The 27,917-nt window shown below is 39.2% G+C and overlaps 1 protein-coding gene across 1 annotated transcript; it reads left to right on the top strand.

Moving 5' to 3' along the window:
- The first annotated feature begins 2 nt into the window (after nucleotides 1-2).
- Nucleotides 3-27,025, top strand: snx17 (sorting nexin 17). Its single transcript, XM_004541890.3, has 15 exons — nucleotides 3-814; nucleotides 6,138-6,212; nucleotides 7,921-8,038; nucleotides 9,459-9,523; nucleotides 11,189-11,299; nucleotides 13,847-13,937; nucleotides 15,969-16,056; nucleotides 19,170-19,239; nucleotides 19,829-19,921; nucleotides 20,218-20,421; nucleotides 24,058-24,186; nucleotides 24,537-24,614; nucleotides 24,755-24,829; nucleotides 24,927-24,968; nucleotides 25,071-27,025. Exons 1-15 carry the CDS (start codon nucleotides 755-757, stop codon nucleotides 25,170-25,172), a joined length of 1,401 nt encoding a protein of 466 aa, XP_004541947.1. The 5' UTR covers nucleotides 3-754; the 3' UTR covers nucleotides 25,173-27,025.
- The last annotated feature ends 892 nt before the right edge of the window (nucleotides 27,026-27,917 follow it).

Here is a 27,917-nt window from a genome sequence, read left to right as displayed (position 1 = left end):
ATACGTACGCTGAACACAGAGTGGCCGGACGGTGGGGTAGCCTCTGGTTTCTTACGCGATATTTGCCACATTTGCTCTATCTATATACCTTGTCGCTGTTTAAACTTTTTTCCGCAAAGGTAGGACGTCGGGAAAGCAGGAAACGTTCAAGTAAAACTGTCCGCTCATATATTTCGAAAGGTTTACCATACGGGCTGTGCGGCGCTCTTGGGCTTGCAAGAACCAACTGCACCTTTTATCCAGCAACTTCATCTGGTTACGCTAATGAACTGAATTCACTGCACAGCTTGAAACTGAGTTTTGGGTTTTTTTGTTTTTTAACAAATAGGTGATTTTAAAGGTTTTCTTACAACTTGCCTAAAGTGAGTTAATAGGATATTGTAATGCTAACAGTGAAGGTGTAATTACACTTGCAACATGGCTGCTACTCGAACGGCAGAGGGAAAAGTTTAACACTGACGTGGGAGAAGTTTAACGTTAGTGCGACTTGGTACGCGAGTTGTTGTCCACATAATAAAGTCGTAAGCAGTCGCCCCGTAGTCCGGCAACAGTATCCCCCCGGACTCTCAAACCAGTGGCTGAACCGAGAGAGAGACGCCTCCTCCTCCTCTTCGTCCTCCTCCTCCTCCGTAGTCACCGACGTTAGTCACTGCAGTGGACTTTGTGGGGAAACTGTGGTGTCTTCCTCTCCATCGCAGACTGTGGTGGCGTTAAAGGACTTATCATCTGGGAGCTGCTTGTGTTTCGAGCTAAGATGCATTTTTCCATACCCGACACAGAGGTTCGTTCGGGAGAAAACGGTTCGACCTACGTGGTAAGCACGACGTTGTGTCTTTCTTTTTTGTTGTTGTTGTTGTACCCGCTTTAACCACAGACTGTGTTAATGCTTGTTTCAGCTGCCCACATGTCGAGCTAATGTCAGTGCGGCACGGGCTCCAGTGTTTACTGTGCACAAATTATTGGGAAGGCGGAACTGCTGGGTTATAAATCAGCTATAAACATTACTGTGTAATCATGCCATTTATGCTTTGCATAGGTGATTAAAAACTTGATTTGTTGTATTAAAATTTGAGCAAATTGGGCAAAAAATATTTTAGCATGATTCTTTGAGACATCAACAGAAAAGTAATGTGGCTTTTATCGTGTTCAACACAGTTTCTGCCATTTTACCTTCATCTGGCGGATTAGTTCTACAGTATAAACATATAGCATCATTATGCCATGTCTGAAGTTTAACACACTGTGATTTACCCTCAAAGCTTTATGCACAAACTTGCATGTGTCCCGGTCTCTTTATAGGCTCAAATCAGCCACAACAAAGTCTCTTTTGTTTTAAAGGTTTGAGCCAGCACCTAAATTCTTAGTGAGATTTGAGGTTTGCTTACCATGATGTTGCCATCTCCCGTGTTATTTAGAAAAAGAGAATACAGCCAGCATTGCTTTAACTTCATCCCTTAACTAGCAGTTATATATATCAGTCTAAACTATGGTAGTCTTCAAAGCACATTGGGAGCTGCAGCATAATCTTTATGTTTATTTTCTTCTTTCTGTTTCTTATTGTGTTTAATGTTGTTTGAAACATGAATTACCATTGTGCTTTGCTGTGTTCTGAAGTGAAGGTTGATCAAGGACAGCCGTAATAGCACCATTTTCTTTGCTATTTATGAAAAACCCAGTGACTGACAGTCAGGATACATTGTATTAATGTTTGCCAGATGTAGTGTTTATTTCTCAAAGTTTGCGTCAACTCAAAAGATTTCTTCCTTGTGTTGCTTGATTATTTGGACAGAGACGATAAATATGATCTATTGGTGATTGCAAGTTGCCAGAAAACTGCTTGGGTTCAAGTTGAGATGGATAATGATTTTAAAGATGTCATTATGAATTGTGCTTCCATTCCTCATCCATTTTCTTATTTGTTCCTAGCAGTAGGCCTTCCAGGTTTATGGCATAAGTACAACAGTTTCATTACTTCTGAACACAGAGTAGAAAAAAGGTTTGCATCTGACTCAGATGTGCAAGAGCTCCACTGCCAGGAGTGGGACGTCATTGTTTAGCAATGTGCGACTGTCAGAAAACCTTGACAGCATCGATGAATGGAACTGGAAAGCTCAGAGCTCTGATGGATCAGATCATTTGGAACCTGTTCTCGGTTCCCAAGTTTGCTTCTCCTCATGTGTTGATGTCGTGCAACAAATAATTAATAATTCAGGATTTTTATAGAAAACAGTGTCTATAGTATTTATTAAAAGTGTTTTTGTGTGTCAGGTCCCTTTGTCCTGTGTGTGTGTGTGTGTGTGTGTGTGTGTGTGTGTGTGTACTTAAAAACACAAACACTGCATCATCTGATTTTAATGTAACATTACTCTGGCTGCTCTCAGTGTCATACACCTGTAAATGAGTATTTTCCATTTTGACTGTGTATTTGGAAGAAAGTCTTGGAGTAGGTATAATAATATTTGAATTGGCACAGAATTAGGAAATAAACATAAAAAGCTTTCCAAGAGAAGTAGTGGACATGTCGAATAATTCAGAATTATTTCCCTCTTTACAGTGTTTTCCACGCGTTCCTCACTGATGTTGTTCTCTGACGTATCTCTACTTAACCAAGCACATTTTTAGCCTGTACTCCAGTGGGAAAAGCAAAGGCCTTTCACCTCTCAGCTGGGAGTCCTGTGACTGTCACTGTGACCTTCCCATAACCAGCTGAAAGGAAGGGACTTTGCTTGATTGTAACACTGAGAGATGGGTTGTGTACCTTGGAACCAGTAAGCCGCAGAATTTGCCGCGTTTGCAAAGGGCTTTCTTAGAATTAAAAAGGCCTCTTTTTTATGGCAGTGTTCCTGGGTTGTTGTTTTTTTCCGCTATTACACTTCTGCCTTTATTTCAACCTAATTTTTTTAGTGTTTGTGGATATGAGAACAAGAGACTTTGGTGTTACATTAAGTGACGATAACTCATTTACTCAGGATGAGGAACAGGTTTAGACTTAGCTCTAAACTAGTTCATTATTCATTATTCAAAGTCTGTATTACTTTGGTTTTTGTTTTGTTTTTTGAAACCATGAAAGCTGTGCTCAACAGTGTAGCTGTGTCAGTTGGCTCCATGTACTGAGCCAGATGTATAAACTTAGAGACACAGAGAGGTTCCCTAAAATGTGCTAACAGTAGCAGGTATCTTGGAAATCCTCTCACAGATACTGGTTCACAAGATTAGATCACATATGGTTTTAGGGGTTAAAGTGGGCAGTGATGAAAAAAGTAAAAACACTGACAGTTTTGTTTCTAATAAGGGCGTCTCATATTAAATCTGGTCTATCTCAGGACTGAACATTCAGTGTTTTGATCTGATTACAGCAATGGGATCAGACAGCATCTCACTCCTTTATTAAGAAACTTTATTATGACACAAATTTTAGATTAGCAGCTGGATTATGAAATCAAAAGCTTTTAGACATGATGAGGAACTAGGATCAAAATGTAACACTATTTAATACATTTGTAAGAGTTTGGGGTGCAGAAACAAAGATGAGTGTGGGAATATGGAGGAAAACATATACAGCCTCTTGAACTGTCCCCAAGTTGAACTGCTTGTAGCCACCAAAAAAAAACTCGGGTATTTTTTTTTTTTTTTGTTGTTGTTGCACTTTTGCATTTTTAGAGCCAAGACATTCTGCATACTCATTCTTCCTTCCTGTCAGGATCCTGCCTACACAGACATATTTTTTTTTTGTCCAAGCCTTCCTCTTTTGCAAGAACAACTTTTGGCGTGATATTCTTGTTTTTCCCTTTGATTGTTTGTGCAGTTCAGCAAGAGCATGTACATGTGCAGTCAGAAACTGTAAAATTCCTTTTGTGTGGACAGATGACCCGCCATGTTGACTGCAAGAATTAATTGAGATAGAAAGGGAAGAGGATTAAAGCACTACAGCAGTTTATGTCTTGATATCCAAATTAGAGATGGACCGATCCGATATTACGTATCGGTCCGATACTGACCTAAATTACTGGATCGGATATCGGAGAAAAATAAAAAATGTAATCCGATCCATTAAATATCACGAAAGCACCTCACAAAACTTGCAACACGCCTAACTCACCTCAGAACGTTAGCATGTCGGAGCAGTATGCATCACGTGATAGAGCGGCTGTGGCATGCGGGACCTGTCGGTGGTCTGGATAGCATGTGGAGCTTCGCTAGCAACCCCGCATTTCATCTCCGACAAAGTTATCCCCGAGAGAAGTAAAGCAAGTGTGTAAGTCCATCTCTGAATGTTTGTAAAGCATTCCTGCGTTAAGCTTAACAAACGACTGCCTCTTCTTGCTGCTACTTCAATCATGAAACTGCTTAACGATCAGCTGATCGGCTTTTCTGTCGGGAGTACGTCTCTCTTGTTTGCTTTTGGCCCACTTTGCACCAGAAAGAGGAAACCAGCGGCTGAACAACAGCAGCACGTTTAAGCTCTATAAGCTGTTGTTAGAATTTATTTAATATTACTTTCTACTCGAGGATCTTTTTCTACGTAGCTGACGGCTGGTAACTGTGCAGGGGCGGATCTAGCAAAGTTTAGCCAGGGGGGCCGATAGGGCATTAACAGGGAAAAGGGGGCACAAAGACATACTTTTCTTTCTTATTCTCATTTAAAATGTCTAGCTTTTAATAAATAATTATCTGACAGCCAAAGTTTTAATTTGATGCAAAATGAATAGAAGTCCATTACTGTATATAGTAACTATTAAGTCTAATATATACACCCTAGTAAGCTATAGTACATTTTCCTTTGGGAAGGTACCATCTGTGCAGTCTGCAATTTTGTTGAAGAAAGATGTTGAATCTATTTAATATTTCTTGAAAAATAATTGATTTCTGTGCATTTTTTTTTTCCACACTGCATCAAATTAAGGTTGATTACGTCGATTAAGCATCATGAGGTGGAGGGTGGGGGGTGGTTCCCTATTTTTTATTTATTTATTTTTGTTGTTGCTGGGAGTTGGAACCCTATTAGTTAGGTTGCTTAATATATATGCTAAGTACTCTTTAAAATACCAGAATAGGGAGGATGGTGTAGGTTTAAGTTTATTAGATTGATCAGTATTACTGAACTATGAAATATTTTTTTTGGATACAGGTATAACAGAATAGCTTTAGTGTAGTTGTTGTTTTAAACTTGAGTATGAACTTATACAAAATGCAGCAAGATATTTAAAAAACAGTTTTGTTGATTAAAAAACACTATATCGGATTCATATCGGTATCGGCAGATATCCAAATTTATGATATCGGTATCGGTATCGGACATAAAAAAGTGGTATCGTGCCATCTCTAATCCAAATATGAAGTCTTCTCAGTGAGCTTGTTGTTCCCTTATCACTGTGCACAGCCTGCTGGAAGCTGATTGGGTTTTTTTGGGGGGGGGGGGGGGGTTTAGCATATGAAGGAGGAAATAATAATTCTCAAATTCTTAAGAATAATTCTTCACACAATACTAATAGGATTATTCCATGTAGGTTGTTCTGTAATTGATGCATTACATTTTTATGTATATTTGGTTTACTATCGTACTTAATGACATGAAAAATTTCTTCCTTGCTTTCTGTGGCTGGCTCTCAACATGAAGGCAAGCAGATTTTTGGTCTGCTAGCTCCAAGTGGTTGTTTTGTGGAGGAGTTTTCAGTGACAGCTCCTGTCAAAACAAGCAAAGTGTCTCCAGAGAAGGAGTTAAAGATTCCACATGAAATACTTTCTCTCTATATTAAATGTCTGGATGAGGCAAACGAAGCGGTTTGGATTGAAAACTGTGCAGCAGGTTCTGTTTTCCTCTTTGGATGGAAGTCGCTGGAATATGATTGAATCCAGTTCACACTTCATTTGTTTGGTCTAAGAAAACAAAAGCCGAGGAAGCACACTGCAGTGGGATAATCAGATGAAATCAGTAGTGAAACTTGATGCTAAAGGTACAGGGTGGTAAATGCTGATTCTTCCAGCGTCTTTCAGCGGTTGTGGTTTTATTTCCTCCATGCAAACACAATGCCTCTGAAGTCACCAAATCACTGTTGGGTGTGCATTTAAAGAAACAAATTCAGCACTCGCTTTATGCTTTTTTTACATAGTCTTTGTCCTTATGTCTGTCCCCACAGGCCTACAACATCCATGTCAATGGTGTGCTGCACTGTCGGGTACGCTATAGCCAACTTCTTGGCCTCCATGAACAGGTAAGGTTTCAGCCATGTTAATATACCAACCACACTGTCAGTGTGCTTCAAAGCACGTTTTTATGTGTGGTGCTCTGACATAAATGCCATCACATCCACCCATGGTGACCTTTTACTCGTATTTGTGTCATACGGTCGATACGCCAGCCTCCCGTCACTTTTAATCATGACTACGATGCCTTGAAGTCTTTGGCTTCCGCTTTTCCAAGAGTTCCAGCTATTGGCTGTAAATAGACAGTATTATGGGGGAGGTGGGTGGGGGTGTGTGACATGGAAAGAATGTTCTTGGCCTTTCTTACACTTTACCTGCTGGGAAAAGGAATTTAATCTGAAAAAGAAATGTGGTGGGAAAGTGTTGAGTTGTCTGTTCTTGAGAGTTGTTTGGTCTCTGCCTCAGCTGAGCTTTACACACAGCCAGACTGATATTTCAGAGCTGTTAATAGGCAATTAGTGTATTCAGTGTTTCACATGTGTTTTTCTTTCTTGTAAAGATGTGTTTTTAAGTGCTTTGTGCACTAAAATGTATACAACAGCATAAAACATGGCCCTAAAGGAGTGCCCAATGCCCCTTTTGCTTATACACATTACAAACTAAGAGAGCTAGGGCCAAACTTTACAATCTCCATCCTCAACTCTGTGTTATCATCCTGACAGTTGCTGTTGCCTGGCAACAGGGAGTGGGAAAGACACACTCAAATCTTTAAGCATCAACCCCAAAGGGCTTCCTGTGGCATACTCATGACCCCAAAACACTCCACACTTGATTGTGGTGCACACACTCGTCTCAGTTATTGCTCAGAAAATTAGATTTTTTTTTAAGTGCTTCTCATGTGTTTTCTCCTGTAATGATTTGCAACACGGCAGAATCTGTGCTAGATTCAAATCCTGTTTAAAGCAAACAGTAAAAAACAGGACAAGCTCTGCCAAAAATGCTCCGCATGAGCTCACATGTATTTCAGATGTGACAGACTTTTATGAATCTGCAACCTGTGCTCGGTGTGTGTGGCTGTGAAAGCTTATTTGTATGTGTAACCAGTTGCTGCCTCTGGCATACTTAAAATACCACAGGGAAATATGCAGAGGTGAAAATCGCCTCTTTTCCTCTAGCACTCGCTGTGGTCTGCCTTCATCATAGCATACCTGCAGCAATATGCAGGTTAAAAATTAAACCACATAAACGTGTTTGATTTTTAGATCAGACACCAAATGGTGTAAGACTTCAATCGTTCAAGCTACCAGTGCTCAGATGATAGAAAATGGAAAGAAATGAGTCAAGAAGCTGGAAGACAAAGTAAACTTGGAATGACTAGACATTCAGCGTTCCAGATGTGTCCGTGTGTGAGTGTGTCTGTGTCTGTGTTTGTTATGCACGGAAACTCCAGCAGCTAGCCGTTGAAACAGTGCTTAAAATAAACCTGTGATTCATCTCAAACAACCTCAATGTACCTCTTAGAAAAATTAATCCACAGATCTTTAATTCAGAAGACTGCTGTTCTATAGCAAAGTTATCATTTTTAATAGTTCAAACTTAAATCTCTTTTCAGTAATTATGGCTTTGTTAAAATAAGAATGTAGCTAGCAGACTGCTTGAACAAACTCTGTTTTCTCTTAAAACCAGAGAAATACTGGTTTGCGAGGGTTTGTTTTTTCCAAGAGTGCCGACTCTTTGTTCCCTCCGAGCTTCACAACTTGTGGTTTGCATCAACAGATAAAGAAAGAATATGGAAGCAATGTGGTGCCTGCCTTCCCCCCAAAGAAGATCTTCACACTGACCCCTGCTGAGGTCGAACAGAGGAGAGAACAGCTGGAGAAATACATGCAAGCTAGTAAGTTATTCATGCAGAATAAACTTTTCACAGATGGCTTGTATTGTATTTCACTTCATTCAGATGCAGAGTGGTTGTTTAAACCAGTGTTTAAATTAGATAGTGTTTTTTAAGTTGCACACATTCCCCTCTTTAGTAGTGTGTGTGTATAACGAGTCTGTGTTTTTAAAACAGAATATTTGCAGGACAAACACGGTTTCCTTGAGAGCTTTCCCCACAGCAATCACAAGAACAAGTTTGCTTGGTGTCTGCAGGGAGTCCAAACATGCACTGTTCTCTTCATGCCACATAAGTGTGAAAGAACTGTTAATCTGGGCATAGTGTCTGAGCAGGGACACTGCTTCAGTTGGGAGTGAAATGTTGACACACCTTATGAAGAAAAATATCGAGACCCAGAATCTCAAAGCTGAAAGTGTCAGTAATTTAAATAATTTTTTATTGATTTGAATTTTTTAGTAAAGAGATTTTTGTTTTTTTGGTTGGTTTTTTGGAGGAAAAATACCCGGCTTTTGTACCATGAAGAATAATTAAAATCTTTGGCATGGTAAAACCAAGTGGAACACCTCGTGACAGTTTTAAAAGCTTATTTAGCATCAGGTCAGTAAACCCATTCAGAGTATTTCAATTCGAGAGGGTTTCGGCATATTACACGTTGTGCAAACAGGTCAAAGGTGAACTATCCAAGTACACACATACACAAATAAGTGCAACTGGCAGCAACATGGAGGGTTGGTTTTAATCCTTTCAAGCACTGGAAGTTACAGCAGAACAAGGGATCATTGTTTGAGTGCATATTTGCTCATAGTCTGGGAGCATACGCATTCAGGGTGTTCTTGGCTACAAGTTCACTAGGTTACATCATGGTTTTTGACATAGTTATGGAAAATAAACTGACGCAAACACAATATGCACTGATGCAGATGGCTTCAAAATTTCCCTTTTTGTCAAGTGGAGTTTGTGAAGTTAGTATACAGGATGACACACACATGCTCACACTAAGTCATATTGTATGTTATGTTAAATGCTCTGCTTTGCCACTGAAAACTGTGTCAGGAATAAATGAGAAGCCAAAGCAAAGGAGAGTTGCTCATTCAGCCTTTTATTTACTAAGTATGGTGTGTTGGAGCTGGTTAGTGGCAGTTAAGGTCGTTGATCCTTTGCCAGAGGTCAGCCCTTCTGTCATAAAGTTTTTATGCGCTAAGCTAAATTGCCTTTACAAATAACTTGGAAGGTATGACCTATTTCACAATAGCAAGCTCAAAAAGCAGAAAACTAAGAAATGGGAAGTGGCTCCACCTAAAAACATTGATGTTTATGAGTAACCCCGAAAATTGCATACCAACACCAGTTAGGCATTCATGTAGTTGTGTTACTTTCAATTATTGCTTTACTGTCCTTTGTTTTGTTTTGTTTTTTTCAGTCCGTCAGGATCCCTTGCTTGGAGCCAGCGAGTTGTTCAACAGTTTCTTAAGGAAGGCCCAACAGGTTGGTGGTTATTTTATATCTAACCTGCATCAAGCTGTTGTCGGTCAATAGGTCTGAAAGGAGCAATGCACCTTATACTAAAATGCTGAGGCAGTTATTTCTGCTTCACTAGTAATTACTTTGACATTGCGGTGAAATTAGGTAGTGCAGCAGCACACATACACTTTCTTGGATTGTGTCATCTGTACTTGTAAGCTTCTGGTTAGATGTGTCAGATCAAGACTGGCCTGCATGCTGAAACATGGAAAATGATGACATGAATCATGTAACAAGTCTTTTGTTAAACACAGCAACTTAGTTACTGTGTGTGTGTGTGTGTGTCTGTGTGAGAGACATCCAGCTCAAAACAAGCTTTTTCCATACCAAAAAAATCTGATTCTATGTCATTTCAAATGGATGGTGTATTCATAACTTATTCATAGCAGGTTGCATCATTTAGTCTGTGACTTGCATTACCTGAGGCTGCAAATCCATTCAGATTCATCCATCTGCAGCCACATCGCACCCATTCTCCTGTTTTGTTTTTTTCTTCCGCCCTCTTCTCCTCTCAGATTAGCACATTAGAGTCAGTGTTTATGTCACTTCTCTCACGTACTGTGAGGAAAGCAGGTCTGGAATAGGAGATGACTTGCCTCCCAGTGTAGGCTTTTCATCTGTGCCTTCTGTGCTCTCAGAGACCCCCTGCTGTGGGAAAAGGGAAGATGATAGATGATTTAGCCAGGAAGACGAGAGAGAGAAGAAGCTGGAGTCATCCAGTTCAACATTGCACCCTTAATATAAACGATGAGATTATTTAATCATCTTATCATACGTTTTTCTTTTCTTTTTTTTAATGCAGACTTGGTTTAATTAGTGTTAGAGGCCTTTTCTTACATAATGATATTGCTTTTACCTTTTTAAGTAAGCATTTTTGTTGAATGGTGCTTTTTTTTTTTTTTTTTTATTGTTTTGTAATGTGTAGTCAAATCGTGGCTTTTTTTTTTACAAGTTTGTTATCCAAAACAAAAGACTGTATGTAGCACTATATCCAATAAACATTTCCCTGCTTTTGAATATCTTTATGGGGTTTTTCCTTTTGACTGTCGCTTGGACAAAACAAGGCAACCCTTTACTAAAGTTATGGTAAATATTTTCATATTTTCCAAACAGTATGTAGATAACAATCAATTACAAAGAAAATGAATGTGATCAGTATTGTCCAGTCCCCCAAAAAGTTAGTGAATAATTAAAGGTGATTTTAATAATTAAAAATATTTAATTACTCGTTATTGTGGACTGTTCATTGCACAGGTCCTATTCTTATATGCACTAAATAATTCCCATATGTGAGCCATTGCCTTTGTTCCTTCTCCATTTGAGTTAAACCATAACATACTTTGAACATCTTTCAAGCTTTTATGTCAAAATTGACAGTAAAGATAAAAGTGATCAGACTGAATGGATTAAATTTTGTTTGAAGTGCATTATAAATTTGTGTTTGAGAAAATGTTACAGTGGAGGGTCATCCATTGTCGGAAAGGGTTTGGGGGGGAGGGGGTGGTTCCCCCTCTAACCAGACAGAGTTTTTCCATCTGTGTGGCTTGGTGTGATTTTTGTTGTTGACTGATGGGAATGAAAACATGTAGCTCACCCAGAAAGTTGAATTCAATCCTTTTGTTTCCACAGGAGACCCAGCAGATCCCCACAGAAGAGGTTGCAATAGATATCTGCCTCTGTAATGGCCAGAAGGTCACAGTCAACATTTTCACATCATATAAGACGGAAGATGTGCTTGATGTAAGTGCTGCATGTTTAAAGTGAGAGTAAACATGTTTTTACTGTTTTGCACAGTACGGTGCTTTTTAAGTGCCATGTTTGTTGAAATCTTGCTTAGACAGAAAAATATTTACATGAAAAAACTATAAGTGAATACTGCTGTCAGCTCCATATCTTGATATAGTTAAAAGAAACTAAAGTCTTAAACTTTTATCTGTTTGGTTTCAACTTTTTTTTTAATTAGTTCTGTGTGTTTGGTTGGAGAGCACATGGACAAAATTCAGCCCTGAGGGCTGGAATTGGATGAACTAGATAAGTCTGCGCTGCTATTTCACTCAATTCCAATGCAGTGTGTTTGATCAGTGACCCATGCAGTAGCGTATATACCAGGACACTACCAGAATGTAGCGTATTTTAAATATTTATGTAGGCATCTAAGCAAGTTATAAATATTTTCATTGTAACCTGTGGCCATGTTTCAGTTCAGTTATTTAAAGTGTGGCCCATTGCTTATTTCATTTAAATCGGTATGGTCATCTCTGACCTAGAGGCATTTGAGCTCTTCATAACAGATCTGATAGACACCAGGGATTTGCCTCAGGCAAGCAATATTGCTTTACAATCTCCTGTGAGCTCTGAGGCACTACATACCATAAGTCAAATTAAGCCATGTTTATTTGTATAGCACCTCCTCAGTACAGCAATATTTCACGAAGCACTTTATGAAGTCTGGCCTACTTCAATCAAAACTAAGGAAAACTCGGAACACAACCAAGACAGATGGAAAGAAAACAAATCTAAGCACACGCTAAAGACACTTGATGGCATGATGAAAATACCCATCAGGCCTATTTAAGCTTTCAGGCCATAATCCCAAAAGAGCAATTACAATGTGCCAGTGAAACAAATATACAGTATTATTATCAAACAGCTTTATTATATGTGACTTGTTTTGTTGTTGTTGTTTTATTATTTTTTTAATAATCTGTGCAAGACATGGTGATGTCCAAACCATTCAGTATATGCACTTCACCTGTACTCTTTATTCACCATAAACACACACTAAAGTACACACTCTAACTCATCCCAGTAAACATGGTGATGCCTCAGTGGCGTGCACTTTGTCGATCTTGGCTGTAAATCAAACTTGTTTGAGTCTCTTATAAAAGTTTAACCACAGTTAACCTCTGATCAGAACAGCAGCTGTCAGAGCACACAGATGGTGTATATTTTAGTCAGGGTTTCTGCCTCAATGTAGTATTGCTTAATTATTTTACTAACTAAAATGCTAGATTTTTTGTTTGTTTGTTTGTTTGTTTTGTCTAGGCAGTTCAAAAACTCTACCAGTGGTTTGCATGTGGCTTTGTTTACCGTTAAATTATGAGAATTACAACTTCAAAACCAGAAATGTGTAAAATGTAAATAAAAAAAAATCTCATAAACCCACATTTTAGTCACACAAGAGCACAGAAAACAAATCTGATTTTTAAACTGGGGCATATTGTTTCATTTGAATTGCCCATCTGCTAAGAACCACATCTACAAATTGCAGAACAATGTTAGAATAATGTTCCTTGCTTTGTGAAAACTTTGAATATCTCATCATCTACAGTATATAATATCAAAAGATTTTAAGAATCTGGAGAAATTTCTTTGCTGTCTCTGGGCCAAAGCTCGATTAAAATAGACTGAATCTAAGTGGTAAACTGTTCTGTGGTCAGACGGAAAAAAAAAAAGTAAAGTTCTTTTTTTGGAAAACACAGATGTTCTGGGTTAAAGATGAGACACCGTCTGGCTTGTTATCAAGGGTTAGTTGAAAAGCATTCATCTTTGATGGCGTGGAGGTGAATCAGTGCCTTTGGAATTGGCAGCTCTTAAATTGGGAAAAGCACCATTAATGCTGAAAGGTATAAACGGGTTATAGAACAACATATGCTCCCATCCAGATGTCCTTTTCAAGGAAGCTCTTGTATTTCAGTAAATATGTCAGCAATACTAAACTGCTTTGTGGAGTTCAGCAAAAATTCCACCACACCTGATGCCAAAAACATTAAAGGTCAAACTGTGGAATGTGAGCAGTTTTATCTATTTTATAGATCTTTTAGTCAGTTTAATCTTCTTTCCTTGGTGTCCTGATACGGTAACCTGTCTTTGAAGAACAGGAACAAACTGATGCAGTCAAACTAGTCAGAGAAGCTGATTGGCAAATTGCAGTTTAACCTAGTTAAACTATTTATATCAAACAGTTGCAGAAGATGACCATTAAGCAATCAGCCAAACAATGACTCCCACCCTTAGTAATTTCAGGTTTGCAGTCTCTAAGCATTACAGAAATGGCTTTGTCCCAGCTGCTATTAATCATCCGAATAAGCTATAGCAAATTGTCAACATAAGTATACTATTTATTTATTTTTAATGGAAGTCTATTTTTTTTTCTATTGTTTTTATCTCTTTGGTTTTTTTAGTGTAGTATTTTTAATCTGCTCTTTTTTTAACCTTCTGAAAAATAAAGCTCTGATGAAACGATTGATTGAATGTTGCTGAAATTAAATGTTATTGTTTCTGCAGGCTGTTGCGACAAAGCTTGACCTCCCAGATGACCTTGTTGGTTACTTCAGTCTTTTCCTGGTTCGTGAAGGTGTGGATGGAAGTTTATCATGTAAGTTCAAAATCATAAAAACAGAGCCATAAAAGCAACTTGAACTTGTGCAGCATCCTCCCGTTTCTGTTATTGCTGGAAAGTTTTCTTTTGCGTGCTACATAAGCTGCAGAAATGTTCCCTGATAAGAATTGTAAAGTAAAGTAAATTGTAGCAAAAATCCATTTGAGTTGAAAGTGTAGTTTGCCAGCAAATGTTTTAAGGATTATCTCTCCAGCTAACAAGAGCCATAAAAAAAGAGCCATCATTTATTACTGCTGATTATTTATGTTCTAGCTGGAATTCATTTCTCAGTAACCAAAAGAGACGATTCTCAGAAGACACAAATCACACAGAAATAAATGAAAGTAGGATTTTGGTGTAAACACTTGAACTTTCATTAAGAATTGCTAGAGAGTAGATTCCTGTGGAACCGCAGGGAACTTTATTCTGGCAACAAGAATACGGCTGAGTGTGTTTGTCTCTCTGTTCTGAGAAATACTTCAGTTTAGTTGAGGAAAAAAGAAAAGCTGTGTATCGCCTCTAGAGGGTTTATCTTGAATCCAAATTCTGCTGTATTTCTGTCTCTAACTAGAATGTATAATAAATTTTTTGGGGGCTGTTCTGACTCCCAGTGAGAGTCAGCTATTTGTTGGCTGGTGCATGCAAAACATTTTGTAGTGCTGGAGTGTGAGTGTGCACAACATCCTTTTTGCAGTGTTCTTGGCTGAAATGCATGTTGTGGTTTACCAACAGTTCCAGAGTGGTACCACATTTACAGGCGTCTGATTAGTAAAGTTATTGTTTTTCCAGACTGCAAGAGGAGTGTTGACTTCCAGCATATTATAAATGTGTTTTTTTTTTAAAGTACGCTGTAAATGGAAATACACAATGATACTGTTTCAAGTCAGGGCAAAATCATTTTTTTGCCCATATACATTTTGTGAAGACTCTGTAGCAGTTAGCATGTGGTTTGTCCATTGTCTTTTTGTTGTCAATGTTACTTACAGGACCGCCTCAAAAGACCAAATGGCCACATCTCATGTGGCTCAGTTTCACTTGACGCACATCATTGCAAAGTATTAGCATTCACATTCATGTATACCCCAGTGACAGAGGAAGAGAGCCCTTTTAGGTCAAACCTCTCCACAGTCTGAGATTCTCATGGTTTCCACCTGTCACATGCTCGCCTCAGAGAGCATCGATACCAGGCTGGAAGTGAACCCAGATGAACTCAGAGGGGTCTGTATATTTTACAGACGTGTTGTTCATCCTGCCATTTAAATCTGAGGCTGAGTGATATGAAAAAGAAGAGGCATGTGCTAAATATGGCTAACAACGCAGCAGGTCATTGATCAAGCAGAACTGATGGTGGGATGATTGACATAACAGGATAATGAGAAAAATTCAGGCAGTAATTTCCCTGAGGTCGGAGTGTTAGTCAGGATATAATGTAAAATATTACGGACATGTTGAGAAGAGCCAGGATGTGGTTTGAATTAGTGCTGCTCTCATTTGCTTTTTGTGGCATTTTTAGCTTTCCAGAGATGATTTATTTTGCTTAAAAATGTCCCATTACATGTTAAGTATTGAGTTTGTTTCTCTTTATGCCAGATAATTTTCAACATCAAAGTAACCACTCTGTGTTTCTGTTTTCAGTACACAGCCCCTCTGCCCATAAAAAAGACAGAATACACTTTTATAAACCTAATGGTAAACTAAAGGGCTCTTTAGTCATCTCATTTGTGTGTATTTGTGTGTGTGCACTGAGCACATTTATTGATGGGTGAAAACAAAGTAACAGCAGCAACGACCTTCAGTCTGCTTCACTCTCCTTAGGGAACTGACTGCAATAAAATAGCTGCAGATTCTGGGTGCATGTACACAAGAGCCCTTTTAAAAAAGTATTGTCACACACACACATTTTACCACAAGTTGTATCCTGCTGGGGCCTGCACAGATGGTGTCTTCCCCGTTGTAGACATTGTTATCCATGTCTTTGGTACCTGAGCTACATTTATGATAAATTCTGCTTTTTTTTTCCTCTTTCAGTTGTGCGGAAGTTGCAAGAATTTGAGCTGCCCTATGTATCCATTACCAGCTCGCGGAGCTCAGAATTTCACATAGTCTTACGGAAAAGGTATGTACCTCCTCTTGTTCACATTATGAGTATGAATCTGATCACGTCTTGTTTTCTTTATCTGTGGTAAAGCTCTTGGTGTAGACATGTTAAAAGAGAAGGTTAAAGATGGGCTGCTAGAAAGGTTACCTTTTTTGTTGTCAGGGAGAATGATGATCATCACCTGACAGTAAGTGGGCTCGGTCCAGAAAATGTAATGAAATGACAATAAATTCTACATCTACTTAAATTTCACCACTTTGCAGTTTGTCTTTGCAGTAGGTATTCCTTACAGCTACAGCGTCTACAACAATCAGTTGCACTGATCCAACAAGTTAATCTTTGAACCAGAACTAAACCAAAACATTAAAGGACAAAATAACTGCAAACAAATTTATATTATATTTTATCTTGCTATAGATTTCATTTCATTCATTTACCCTTGGTGCAGAATGCCTGTTGCAATATCTAACATCTTCGTTACCAATTAACTGGATAACCAGAGTTCTGATAAATCATTTACTCTGAGATTTAAACTTGTTCTTGGGGTTCATCGATTACCAGCTTTCGCTTTTTTATTTACACAAAATTTAGCCTGAAAATAAACAAATAGATTCAAATATTTTATATAATTGAACTTCTCACTTCACGAAAGTCACATTTCCAACAGACTGTTGTGCTGCATCAGTGTTTTGTTTTGTTTTTTTCGGGTTTATAATTTATTTGACTGGGTCAGGGTTCAATAAACATCAGAGGAAACTAAATGTCAGCACAAGAAATGCATCAACAGTGTTTTTTGCTGCAGATATCTGTATTACTTTTCAATTAACAGAAAAACCCACTGAGTCTGAGCTGTTGGTGTGGAGAGCAGTGCACCAGGAATTGCATGTGTCACAAAAACGGGGGGGAAAAAGTGATAGAATTAGTCTTAATGTTGTTCTATTTGAGAGAAACGGCTAAATAAACGAGAAGATACTAACTGCTCATTCAGTTTCAAGCCTACAGTCCAGTCCGCTGATTTGTCCGCTTTTTGTCAAGATAACTTTTATCTGCTTCCTCCTTTTTCTTTTCCTTCATTATTCTGCCTCCTGTGGACTCTGGAGGTACACAGGATGTTTACTTTCTTTCTGCCTTAAGGAAAGTCTCAGTCCTGCTGACCTAGTTTCGCTGTGGAGTGTAGAAGAGTGAGGGGAAGAATAAACGTAGAACTAACAAGTGGCGGTGGAGAAAAAACAGACCCCCAGTGTATGAGATCCAGACGAAGAGGAAGAATGTAGGGAAGAAAACTACTGAAAACCTAAAATGTATGATGCAGTTCTCTATTGCCAAGCTTTATTCAAAGCATCTACAAAATGAAAACAGGATTATGAAAAACAGTCAAGGTTAGTGAGCGGTACAATATAGTTTATATACTAGTAAGATTGTAGCTTTATGGTATTTTCAGTCTTTGTATGCGGTAAAGAAGATCCAGGAGGTGGTTTGAACCAGTCCAACAAGCAAAACTATTTCTCTCAACAGGGTCTTTAAGTGCACTTTCCATTACATCTGATGAGACAAAATAAAAAGACTCACCAAACACAGTGCTTCTGATTCCACCACCCATACTCTCTTGCTCCCTTTCACCGCCCTACGTTTTACTGGTCGTTTTTGAATTGCGGATGTGGCCAAGTAGCTTAACATTTCCTCAAACAACTGCTCTATTCAACTGCTCCTAATAGCACCCCAGCCAAGCGCCTACATGTTAAGTTTCACACCTTTGCGCTAAACTGTTGGGAAACGTGAGCTCAAGGACGATTTTATTTAAGAACAAACGTAAATACAAAATGTAACTGGGGCAGGAAAAATGCCTCAGTTGTGGTGTAAAGAAAGTGTTTGCTTAAGACATTTCACAACCAGCAGTGAGGAAGTGATACATCTAAATTGTATACTGTTGTTCTGGGTGTTTTTAAAAACATAGACCCAGATCTGATTCGTCTGTCTCAGTCAGATAGAATTTTTTGAATTTCTTTTTCAACATCATGTTCTGATTTTCAAGCTGGCCTCGGGCTCCCACACATCTCTTTGCACAAACGTACAAGCAGTACTTCTAATATTGCCACAGTGCTGTGTGGAAATTATACCATTTCACTCACATCCTTTCAAACTCAGCTGTAAATAATTCTTGAGGTGAATGTTTGCATGCCTTACTCACTGACTGAGCTGATTTCTCCATAAGTCACTCATTTCATGGATGGAGTTTGACTGTACACCGGACAGACGTCTCCATTGCCTTGTATTGATAAATACATAGTCCATAGAAATAGGTTTGTTAATGCATTGTATTGCATTGCATTGCTTGCTCCATGGTACAAAGTCCATGTGATGTGAATAGGGCTTATAGTAGACAGTGAATTGATGGCTAGCAGTCTTTTGTTCTCTGTCCTGCTCCTTGCACGTTTAGTTTATGGTATCAGTCTGATCTGAAACAAATAGTAGCATTATCAGTATTAAGAATGCAGCTGACTCCTTTCTGCTGCATGTACATGCATGTTAGAAAAGACCAACTATTTAAAAGCCGACATTTTGGCAGTTGACTGGTCTGGAGCATTCAGGTGTGTTAACACAATGCCCTAATCTTCCCAGGAGTGTACATCCCAGCAAAATTCACCCTGAGGCCAGATTGTTCATGGTCAGAAAAACTGCAAAAAAAACCCCCAAAATCAAGAGCTACATCTCAGACTCTCTACACCAAAGTATTCTAGAGTGTGGGGCCATCTGTCTGACAGCTAAAGCTCGGCTAAAATTGGCGAACGCAACAAGACAAAAATCCCAAGCACAGCAGTAAATCTACAACAAAATCAAGATGTTGCAATGGCCCAGTCAAAGTCCAGAGCTTATTGGATTGCTGTTGCAGGAGGCTAATAGCGGTGAATAAACTATTGAACTGAAGCAGTGTTGTTAGAAAGAGTAGGCCAAAATTCCTTCACAATGATGCCAGAGTCATACAGAAAATGATTACTTCAGGTTATTGCTGCCAAAGCTTTTCACATGACTACAGTACCCCCCTTAGCTCTCTTCAAATCACTCAAAGTTGACAATCAGGCTGTGTTAATTCTGCTTTATTTGACACTGTCTTATTTTTTTTGTCTCTTCAGCTACTGGGACATGGCATATGATAGTGATGTAATGGAAAACAGAGTTGGCCTGAATTTGCTTTATGCCCAGGTAAGAGGCTTCATCACTTAGGTAAACCAGACACTGTTTTAAATTAAACTCCCGCTGAGATGTGCACCCAAGCAGAAAATTTAAATTAGACTTGATTGTATTTGTTTCCAGATTGCATCTGTTGTATTTTATTGAGCTTGCTTGGTGCCAGCCTCTCACCAAGAAAACTGAATCAGCAGCTGCTTCATCTTTTGGTTGCCAAATGCTTTTGTGCATCCCCTGGGATCATCCATTATCGAAATATTGGTGTCAGCTTGTTTTAACATTGCAACACCTTGAATCCTCTCTGCGTCCCTCTTTCAGAAGAGATGTCCTTCCTATTATAGTAACTTCCCTCTGCTGTAACAGTTGTCTGATTTTATTAAGCATTTTCGGGGCGGCAAGTTTGATTAGAATCTGTAACCTCTGAGCGTTGCCTCTGCGAAGCAGTATAGTGCTAACGAGCTTGTGCTTTTGTGCATATTTTGTTGAGCTGCACTGTTAACATGGCGTTTTTAGTGTTGTTTCTCCTAGCAAAGGAAACTCATTGACCTGAATTATTGTATTTGTCTGTGTAGAAAAATAAACTTCCTGTTTGTTGCTTCACCAGACAGTATCTGACATTGAGCGAGGCTGGATACTCGTCAACAAAGACCAGCACAGGCAGCTCAAATCGTTGCAGGAGAAAGGCTCTAAGAAAGAAGTAAGCAAGGGTGCCTCTTTTTGACGTTTCTGCCATTTGAATTTTCTTTGCCAGTTGTCACTTAAATCCAGCTGATGCTCAGAAATGTCCTTGTGCTAGGACAAATCTGTAGACCACAGAGAATACTCCCTCTAGTGAATTCCATGTTATGCAATGAACCTAGTTTGCCCCATAATATGAATTTTTAAACACATCCCAGGAGAGAATTTCAGAATTTTCTATCAGGGATTAGGTAAGCCTAAAAAAATGACATCTAAAAATTGTTTGGTTGTTTTTTTTTTTCTTTTTTTCCTCAGTTCATCCATCTAGGCCAGACCCTCAAATATTATGGCTATATTAAGTTTGACCCTTGTGTCACTGACTTCCCCGAGAAGGGCTGCCAAGTCATCGTCAGCGCCGGAAACAATGAGCTCAACTTCCATGTCAAGCTGCCTAATGAACAGATGAAAGAGGGGAGCTTCAAAGTTACTCGCATGAGGTGCTGGCGAATCACATCTTCTGTAAGTGGAAGCGTGAATGCATGAGAGTTTAAGTGTACCTTTATTTTATCAAGATGAAGGCCCTCCTGTTTCTAAAGTGGCCTATTGGCATTGCACCAGAAACAAACCATAGTTAGTTTTTTAGCATTAACAGCTAGCTAAAAATGCTTACCTCCACACCATCCATCGTCATCAGTCCAATTACCCAAACACACAGCCCACACAAGGATGGTGCTGAATTGATCTTTTGTATCGATTAACACCTAAAACAGTATTTGAACTGCAAATTGTCTGCTGGGAAAAGCAGATTCATGCATTGAGGGGAAGTACTTCCACACCTCTGTAAACAGTTACATGTGTAGAAAAAAAGTGTAAATGTCAAGTTTTATTTCTCGCGCGTTTCTTTAATACACTGAATTCAAAGTAAGACACCAGATAGTACATGCACGCTTCAGTTTTATCTCAGTAGGGTTTTTTTTTTTTTTCATATTTCAAGCCAGTTTTTGCTTTTAGTCTTTTTACCCTCAGACATGATGCAGTCTCTTCAGGCAATCACAGAAACCACTTATTGCTGTCTCAGCCTGGTCTTCTGCTTGTTTTTCATGCCTTTGAATTAATGCTGCCACTTCCTTCAGTAAGTAATAAAGTAATATCAGTGTGTCATGTCCACTGGCTGCTATGGTATTAAGGTGGAGTACTTCTGGTCATGAGCTGTTCCTCCTCCATGCTTCCTCTTTCAGTCAGTGAATGAAACTATTTTTATCATTAGTCTGTTGAACTTTGTTAAAGCATACCACTTGTGCAGTCTCTTCTTTACCTTTTATATTAACAGAAAACTCAAAATCAGTCTAAATGTCAACTCTGCATCATCTGAGCCATCTGTGAGTTCCTTGTAAATGTTGTGATGGTGAAATCATTTACTAGCTGAGTGTTTTTGCTTCTTGGCTACTTTGGAAATTTAATGCATTTTATCCATTATCTTATTCTGAAGTGTGCTGAAGTGCAGAAAAACCTCAAAAAAAGCTATCAGACAGTACTAACAGCTCCACTAACACTGAATTAAACCCATTGAAAGTGTGTTGTTTTTTTTTGGGCGGTGAGTCTAATGAAAGTGTAATGGTGCTACATCACACACCAAAGATTTACGAGTTAATCCATGAAGGTTCTGTTTCAACTGTGACCTTAAATCAATTGATCAGCATGAGATGGTGCCAGAGTCCCTCGAGCATATGACTGGAATTGATTGATCAGGCTAACATATTGCTGGTCCAATGCCCAGCATTTAATGAGTGTTATCTGTTGCATTGATGGCGGGGGGGAAGGAACAAAAACCATCTCTTGTTGTCATTTCCTCAAATGTTACAGATGGAGGACTGTCTCTCTCAACTGGGCGTCTGTCTCAGCAAAAAAACAAAAACATTTGGTTTGTGTGGGCAGCTACAGATTCCAGTTTAGGTTGAAGGTATCGATTTATTAAAGCTGTATCCTGCATAATCATTCCACCATGGAAAAAGAACAGTTAAAGGAAATCATCAAAATTACCAATTATCATGATATTCATCCACATGATGAATAGATTTAAACTTCTAAACATAAGTTAGTTGTAGTTGTGGTAGATATTTGCAGACAGTGGAGTTAAGATAACAAAGACCGGGAATGTTGGAAGGTCTTGTGTTTGTGATTGCGTCAGCGCTCGGCTATTTTTGTGCACAGATTAGATTGATGGTCTTATACCATCTTTTCTTTGCTGTATCACAAATACTAAACAATATTTAGTTTCAGCTATACAGATTTTGTTCTTTCTGTGCATTTTTCAAAATACATTTGATCCCCTTTTAAAAAGTTACAATTTCAAATGGGCTAAATTTAACTCATTAATTGGATTTTTTTTTTTTTTTTTTTTTTTTTTACCTTATTTGACACTTCAGCTCTTAAGCCATCTAGAAAAACGGCTTGTTTTGGGAATGTAAAGCATCTCATTAACCAGTATTTGTCATGAACCGAAGTTCCGTACACAAGCTGGACCCAGAAGCAGAGACAACATGCACAGGAGTACGAAAAATAAACTTTATTTCAACTAAAGGTGTCCCGGAAGGGTCAAAGGAAAACACGCGAGAAACTAGAAAAACCAAGGGACCGGGGGATGAGTTACGCAGGAACGCTGTAATCGGGACTGTGGGAGGCTGCAACAGAAAGAGGAAGAGAGTTACTGGGAAGCAGGGAAATAGCAGCATACGTGGGGGAGAGTATGAGTCTTACAGTCAAAGCGGGGCCGTGGGAGCCGGAGGGAGGGGTGAGGGTCCGCGGGGGAGCTCCAGGAAAGTAGAGGTGATTGGTACCGGAGGCGATCCAAACTCCAGACGGGCAGGTGGACAGGCAGGTGGCTCAAAAACACGCCGAGCTGTTACCTGAGCGCAAAGGAAAAGATTAGCGTTTGTTCAGGTAAATGAGGGTTTTCACAACCGCCTTCCCGTGGGTGTACGTTACCGCTGTGAGACGACTAACGGACTGGCGTGGAGCAGCTGGCTGGGCTGGATCAAATAGTCCACCTGATAATCGCCTGAGATGGAATGCAGGTGTGGAGTTAACAGCCACACCCGTGGGCGTGGGCATCCCATCAGCTCCTCGGACACCGGGCCGCGGACCATGACAGTATTGTGCATGGAACAGCTGAAATATGCATTTTTTGTGTTTGCACCCAATCGTAGCAGAACAGTCTATTTTACTACTGAGAAAAGCATTACTTGAGGCTCTACCCGCACAATTTCTGCTGCCATTTGAAAGATGGAACATTTAAATATGTCATTTGAATGGAGATGGGCAAAAAAGTTCACTTTTGTACTGCGTTTGTGTTTGAGCATTACAGTCATTATGTGTATCAAAGAAGCTTTTACAATTCTCTAAGAGCTAATGATGTGGACACGTGGCATCACATCTAAAATTGCAATGCATCCTAGCTTGTGTGTTACAGACTGAGCCCCCACACTGCCAGGCGGGGTGATTAATTCCTGAGCTCATTCTCAGAGGTCAGAGTCATTTAATGAGTCCTTTCCTTAGCAGCCAAATATTCAAAACATCTCATTTGTTGTAGCTCTGCAAGACACCCCCCCCCCCCCCCCCCCCCCATCCGTTGTAGCCAAATTACATTCGGAAGAACCCAAAATAAACACTTAGCATGTACATGTGTTTGTGCATCTGTGTCAGACCGTTGTTTGTCTTGCATTTCCACTACAGCTACATTCTGACCCAGAGCGGAAATGGTTTGTGAAGCAGTGAAGGGCAGACACTGCTTAAACGAGGAATGAGGGCTTATTTCTAGGGAGCGTAACACACCCATCACAAATATTTCTTTCATGTTATCTTTTAGCCTGCCTGTCATTTGTGATGCAGGAGTTCAAGAATAGCAGCTTAAGGAGAAGACATGCAGGGTAGAAAATGAGATTTAGCTCCAGCGACGGAGCTTATCCGCTTAATATTGAAAGTTTGATGCTGGTTGAAAAAATATTGAAATCGGTTTCTTTGTCATTCTCAAATGTAAACACAGTACAACAAATTGAAAGTGGAAGAAGGAAAAGGGCCACAACAGAATAAGCAAATCAGAAGTGGTCGATGATAACAGAAGGTGACTTTTTTTTGTCTTTGTTTTTGTCACTGCAGCAAGTTCCAATTGCCAACGGTACAACCAATCCCTGCAGCTCGGGTCAATTTGAAATCAAACTCGAGCTCTCCTTTGAGTACCTGATGAGCAAGGACCGCCTCCAGTGGGTCACCATCACCAGCGACCAGGTAGGAGGATGATGGATAGTTTCACTTTTATATAGATAAACTAGATCTTTTTTTATTCATTAAAGATAATTTTTCCCTTTGTGTATTTAGAATTTTTTAGTTTCTTAAGGTACTGTACATAATCCTCTTTAGTGCTCATTGGATTACCTCAAAAATGCTGCGGCTCAAGGCTGAAAACAGCCGTGTTGTTTTGTTTTTTCATAGTTTAGCTGAGATTTTAAGGAGGTGTAACTGTAAGTTGCTTGCAGCTCATTATGTGATCGGCCATTTTTAGTGCGTTTTGTTCTTTTTCAAACTATACAGGCTTGCTGCTTTATGTCTGACTGGTTTCTGTGTGGATGTGATTGCAGGCTATCATGATGAGTATCTGCCTCCAGTCTATGGTGGATGAATTAATGGTAAAGAAGTCCGGTGGCAGCATAAAAAAGGTTTGTGTTGACTGCATTTAACAACATTATGCCATCATTTTGTTTTCCATACATATCACAGCGTTTGTAAATGTATAAGTCATTCATTTATAGCTTTGACATTTATTCTATTTCTTTTGACATCTTCTGTCACATTTCAGATGCTGAGGAAACGACACAATGGCTCCATCCACCGGTCTGACAGTCAGCAAGCTGTGAAATCTTCCCCTCTACTGGTGAGAAACGGGATAGCATGCCAAGTTTTTTATTCTCAGCTGTAGCTTTTTTTTCTTGACTGTCTGTTTTGTTTTGTTTTTTTCTTCCATGCTGCAGGACTCCCCTGATTCAAACCGTGAACAAATTGTCAAACTCTCAGTGAGTACCTTCTTTGTCGTTTTTACTGACTAGCTAATAAATATTCCAATAAATTAGCATCAGCTAAGCATTAATTATACTTATATTGATTATTCCATATAGACCAAGCTGACCTCGGTGTCTCTCAGAGGGGTCAGCGCCTCCAACTTGGCAAACAACATCAGCAACTATGCTTTCGAGGGAATCGGAGACGATGACCTGTAACCCACAATTCCCCTTCCTCCCCTACTCATTCCACTGTTAACGACAAAGATTACAAGCTGAGCTGAGCCGAGCCGAGCGGTCCACGCAGGCGTCCGATTCTGCAATATTGTAGCTACTTCCCGGAGAATTTGCTGCCTTAAGCTCTCATTTAATCTTTGACGGTGACCTTTCATGATTTAGACTCTGAAGGGTAATCTTGATTTGCATTTTAGTTACAATCATCATATCATCCAGCTCTCTTATTGAACTTATCACGTCATTAACGTACGTTATTCGAAGATCCTGGATTCTTCCCTGACTGGCTGCGTGTCCGTTTCCAACCAGAGAGCCAACTGTTTGGTTAGACCCGGCACTAGTGAAGATACAGCAGAACTGGACGCAGTTGTTCTGGAAGTTACCAGGCATATTTCTGAGAATGTTCTCTTTAACTCAAAATGTAGGATATTTAGAGCAACTGCTTAGCTGCGTGACGATCAATGTTCGGCTTTGCTATATACCAAAATGCTTCCTCTGATGTCAGTGGTCCTCTTGTGCGTCATGCTACATGTGTGCCAAGTTAACAGAGATCATCAGCAGGGGTTCATTTTATATTAGACATTAGAGTCACATGTATTCAGATGTAGTTCGAGGCCTTAACTTGCTTTTTTTTTTTTTTTTTTTTAATATATAGTTTCTGGGGTCACCTTCTCACATGGGTTGAAACTAAAGAGATGTTAACTAGAATTTTGCAGAATTTAATGGATGGTTGATTTGGTTGAGCTGCTTGCACTTGCTGAACCCATCGTTTTTGCACAGTATAACGGGTGGAGATGAATGTTTGAGCATGAATTTATAAATGTGCGTAGGCTCTTACCCTGGGGGGCTCAGTAAATCCATCAGATTTTTTTTTTTAACAATTTTTTTTAAAGGTTTCTCATAAATGCCAAATTATAGTTTACTAAAGCATTTTGCACAAAATAAACATTTTTAAAAAGTCACTTTTTATATTATGTACATGCAATTAAGTATTCTGAACATTTACTAATATCTTTATCATCTAGCTTATTGTAATCAGATCTAATGTAATCTAAGCTGTATGGAACAAAGTTTAAATGGACCAACATTTATCATGTTTACATAATGTTTTAGTTCAAATGGAAATTGTTTACAAATTTTTGCATCTGATTTTGATTTGTGTTGTTCTTTTTGGGGGGAGCGATGGCGTCGCGGGGCTTCAGTTCATTGTAATTTGTTCGTACGTTGTTCCAGTCATCTCAGAGGATTTGGTAAAAGGTGCTTTGATGAAGCGGCTAATGTGATCATAATTGCTGGAGTGAACAAAATTTTAAAGAGTGAACATATCCCACTTTTATAAGGTGTGTTATTCCATTATTATTAATTTTAATTTTTTTTCTTTTTTTGCTGTCAACTTGACTTATTTCATGCCAGCAGATTTTAAAGACGCTAACTGTAAATCAGTGCCAACCTATCAACAGCTTTACTGTCACTTTTAGCCACAACTGCAAACAAAAATGTTCTCAGTATAATTGTCTTGTTCTTTCACTGGTGTGATTCTTCTGTTCGGTTGCTTTCACTGTAGGGAGACACGGTCGCAGCGATTCATTTATATTTTCTCTGTTCCTGTCGATATGAAGTACACAAAGCTGCAAGGTCCTTGATGTTAGCGTATGTGTAGGTGCCAAATTTTTCTAATGTGCCGTTTTGTTTTGGTTTTTTTCCTTTAGCATTGCTTTTATGAACGTTGTACCGTCTTGATACATTCCACTAATTTTCATGTTGATTTTTAGTGGTATGTTCAGTGACAGCTGTCGGTTCATTTGGTCATGATGCTTAAAATAAACTCTGAACTTCAACGATTATGTGTGGGTTTATTTTATTTATTATGTAACAGTCATCTTTTACCACTACTCCCATTTATTTTGCAGCAGCAGTTTTGTACTTTGCCACGTTATATGCTAAGAGTAGCACAGATAAGTGTCAAGATACCAGGGGGTGCAGTGTTTATAGACTTTAACTGTAGACATAAACTCACCAAGCACTTCATCAGCTACAAGTGTTCAGCTACTTATTTACACAAAAATGCTATCAGCCAATCAAATGGCAGCAAGGAAATGTGATTTAAATGACTTTGAAAATGGCATGGTTGCTGTTGCCAGACGGGCTGATGTACTGGAATTTTCCAACACAACCATCTGTGGCATTTACTGAGAATGCACAAAGAGAAAATATCTACCGAGCAATGTTTCTTTGGGGGAAAATGCCTTGTTGATATCAGACATCAGAGGAGAATGACCAGACTGCTTCGAGCTGATAGGAATGCAACAGTAACTCGAATAACCACTTATTACAACCAGCATCTGCAGAAGAGCATCTTTGATCGGACATGATGAACTTTGATGTAGATGGGCTCCAGCAGCAGAAGACCACACAGAGAGCCACTACTGTCAGCGAAAAATAGAAAAATGAGCAACAATTCACACTGACTCACCAAAATTGGACAACAGAAGATCGTCTGGTGTGAGGAATCTCAACTTCTGGTGCAACATTCAGATGATAGGGTCAGAACCACAAAAGCATGGATCTATCCTGCCTTGTATCAGTGGTTTATGCTGCTGGTGGTGGTGTAATGGTATCGGGGATATTTTCTTGGCAGTTTGGAGCCCCTAGCAACAGCTCGCCATTGTTTAAATACCTACCTAAGTATTGTTGCTGACCATGTCCATCTCTTATAACCATATTTCACCT

This window comes from Maylandia zebra, linkage group LG15, assembly GCF_041146795.1.
Source record: "Maylandia zebra isolate NMK-2024a linkage group LG15, Mzebra_GT3a, whole genome shotgun sequence".
NCBI lineage: Eukaryota > Metazoa > Chordata > Actinopteri > Cichliformes > Cichlidae > Maylandia > Maylandia zebra.
Note: the sequence above shows the minus strand (reverse complement) of the source record. Positions and strands in the feature narration are given on the sequence as shown.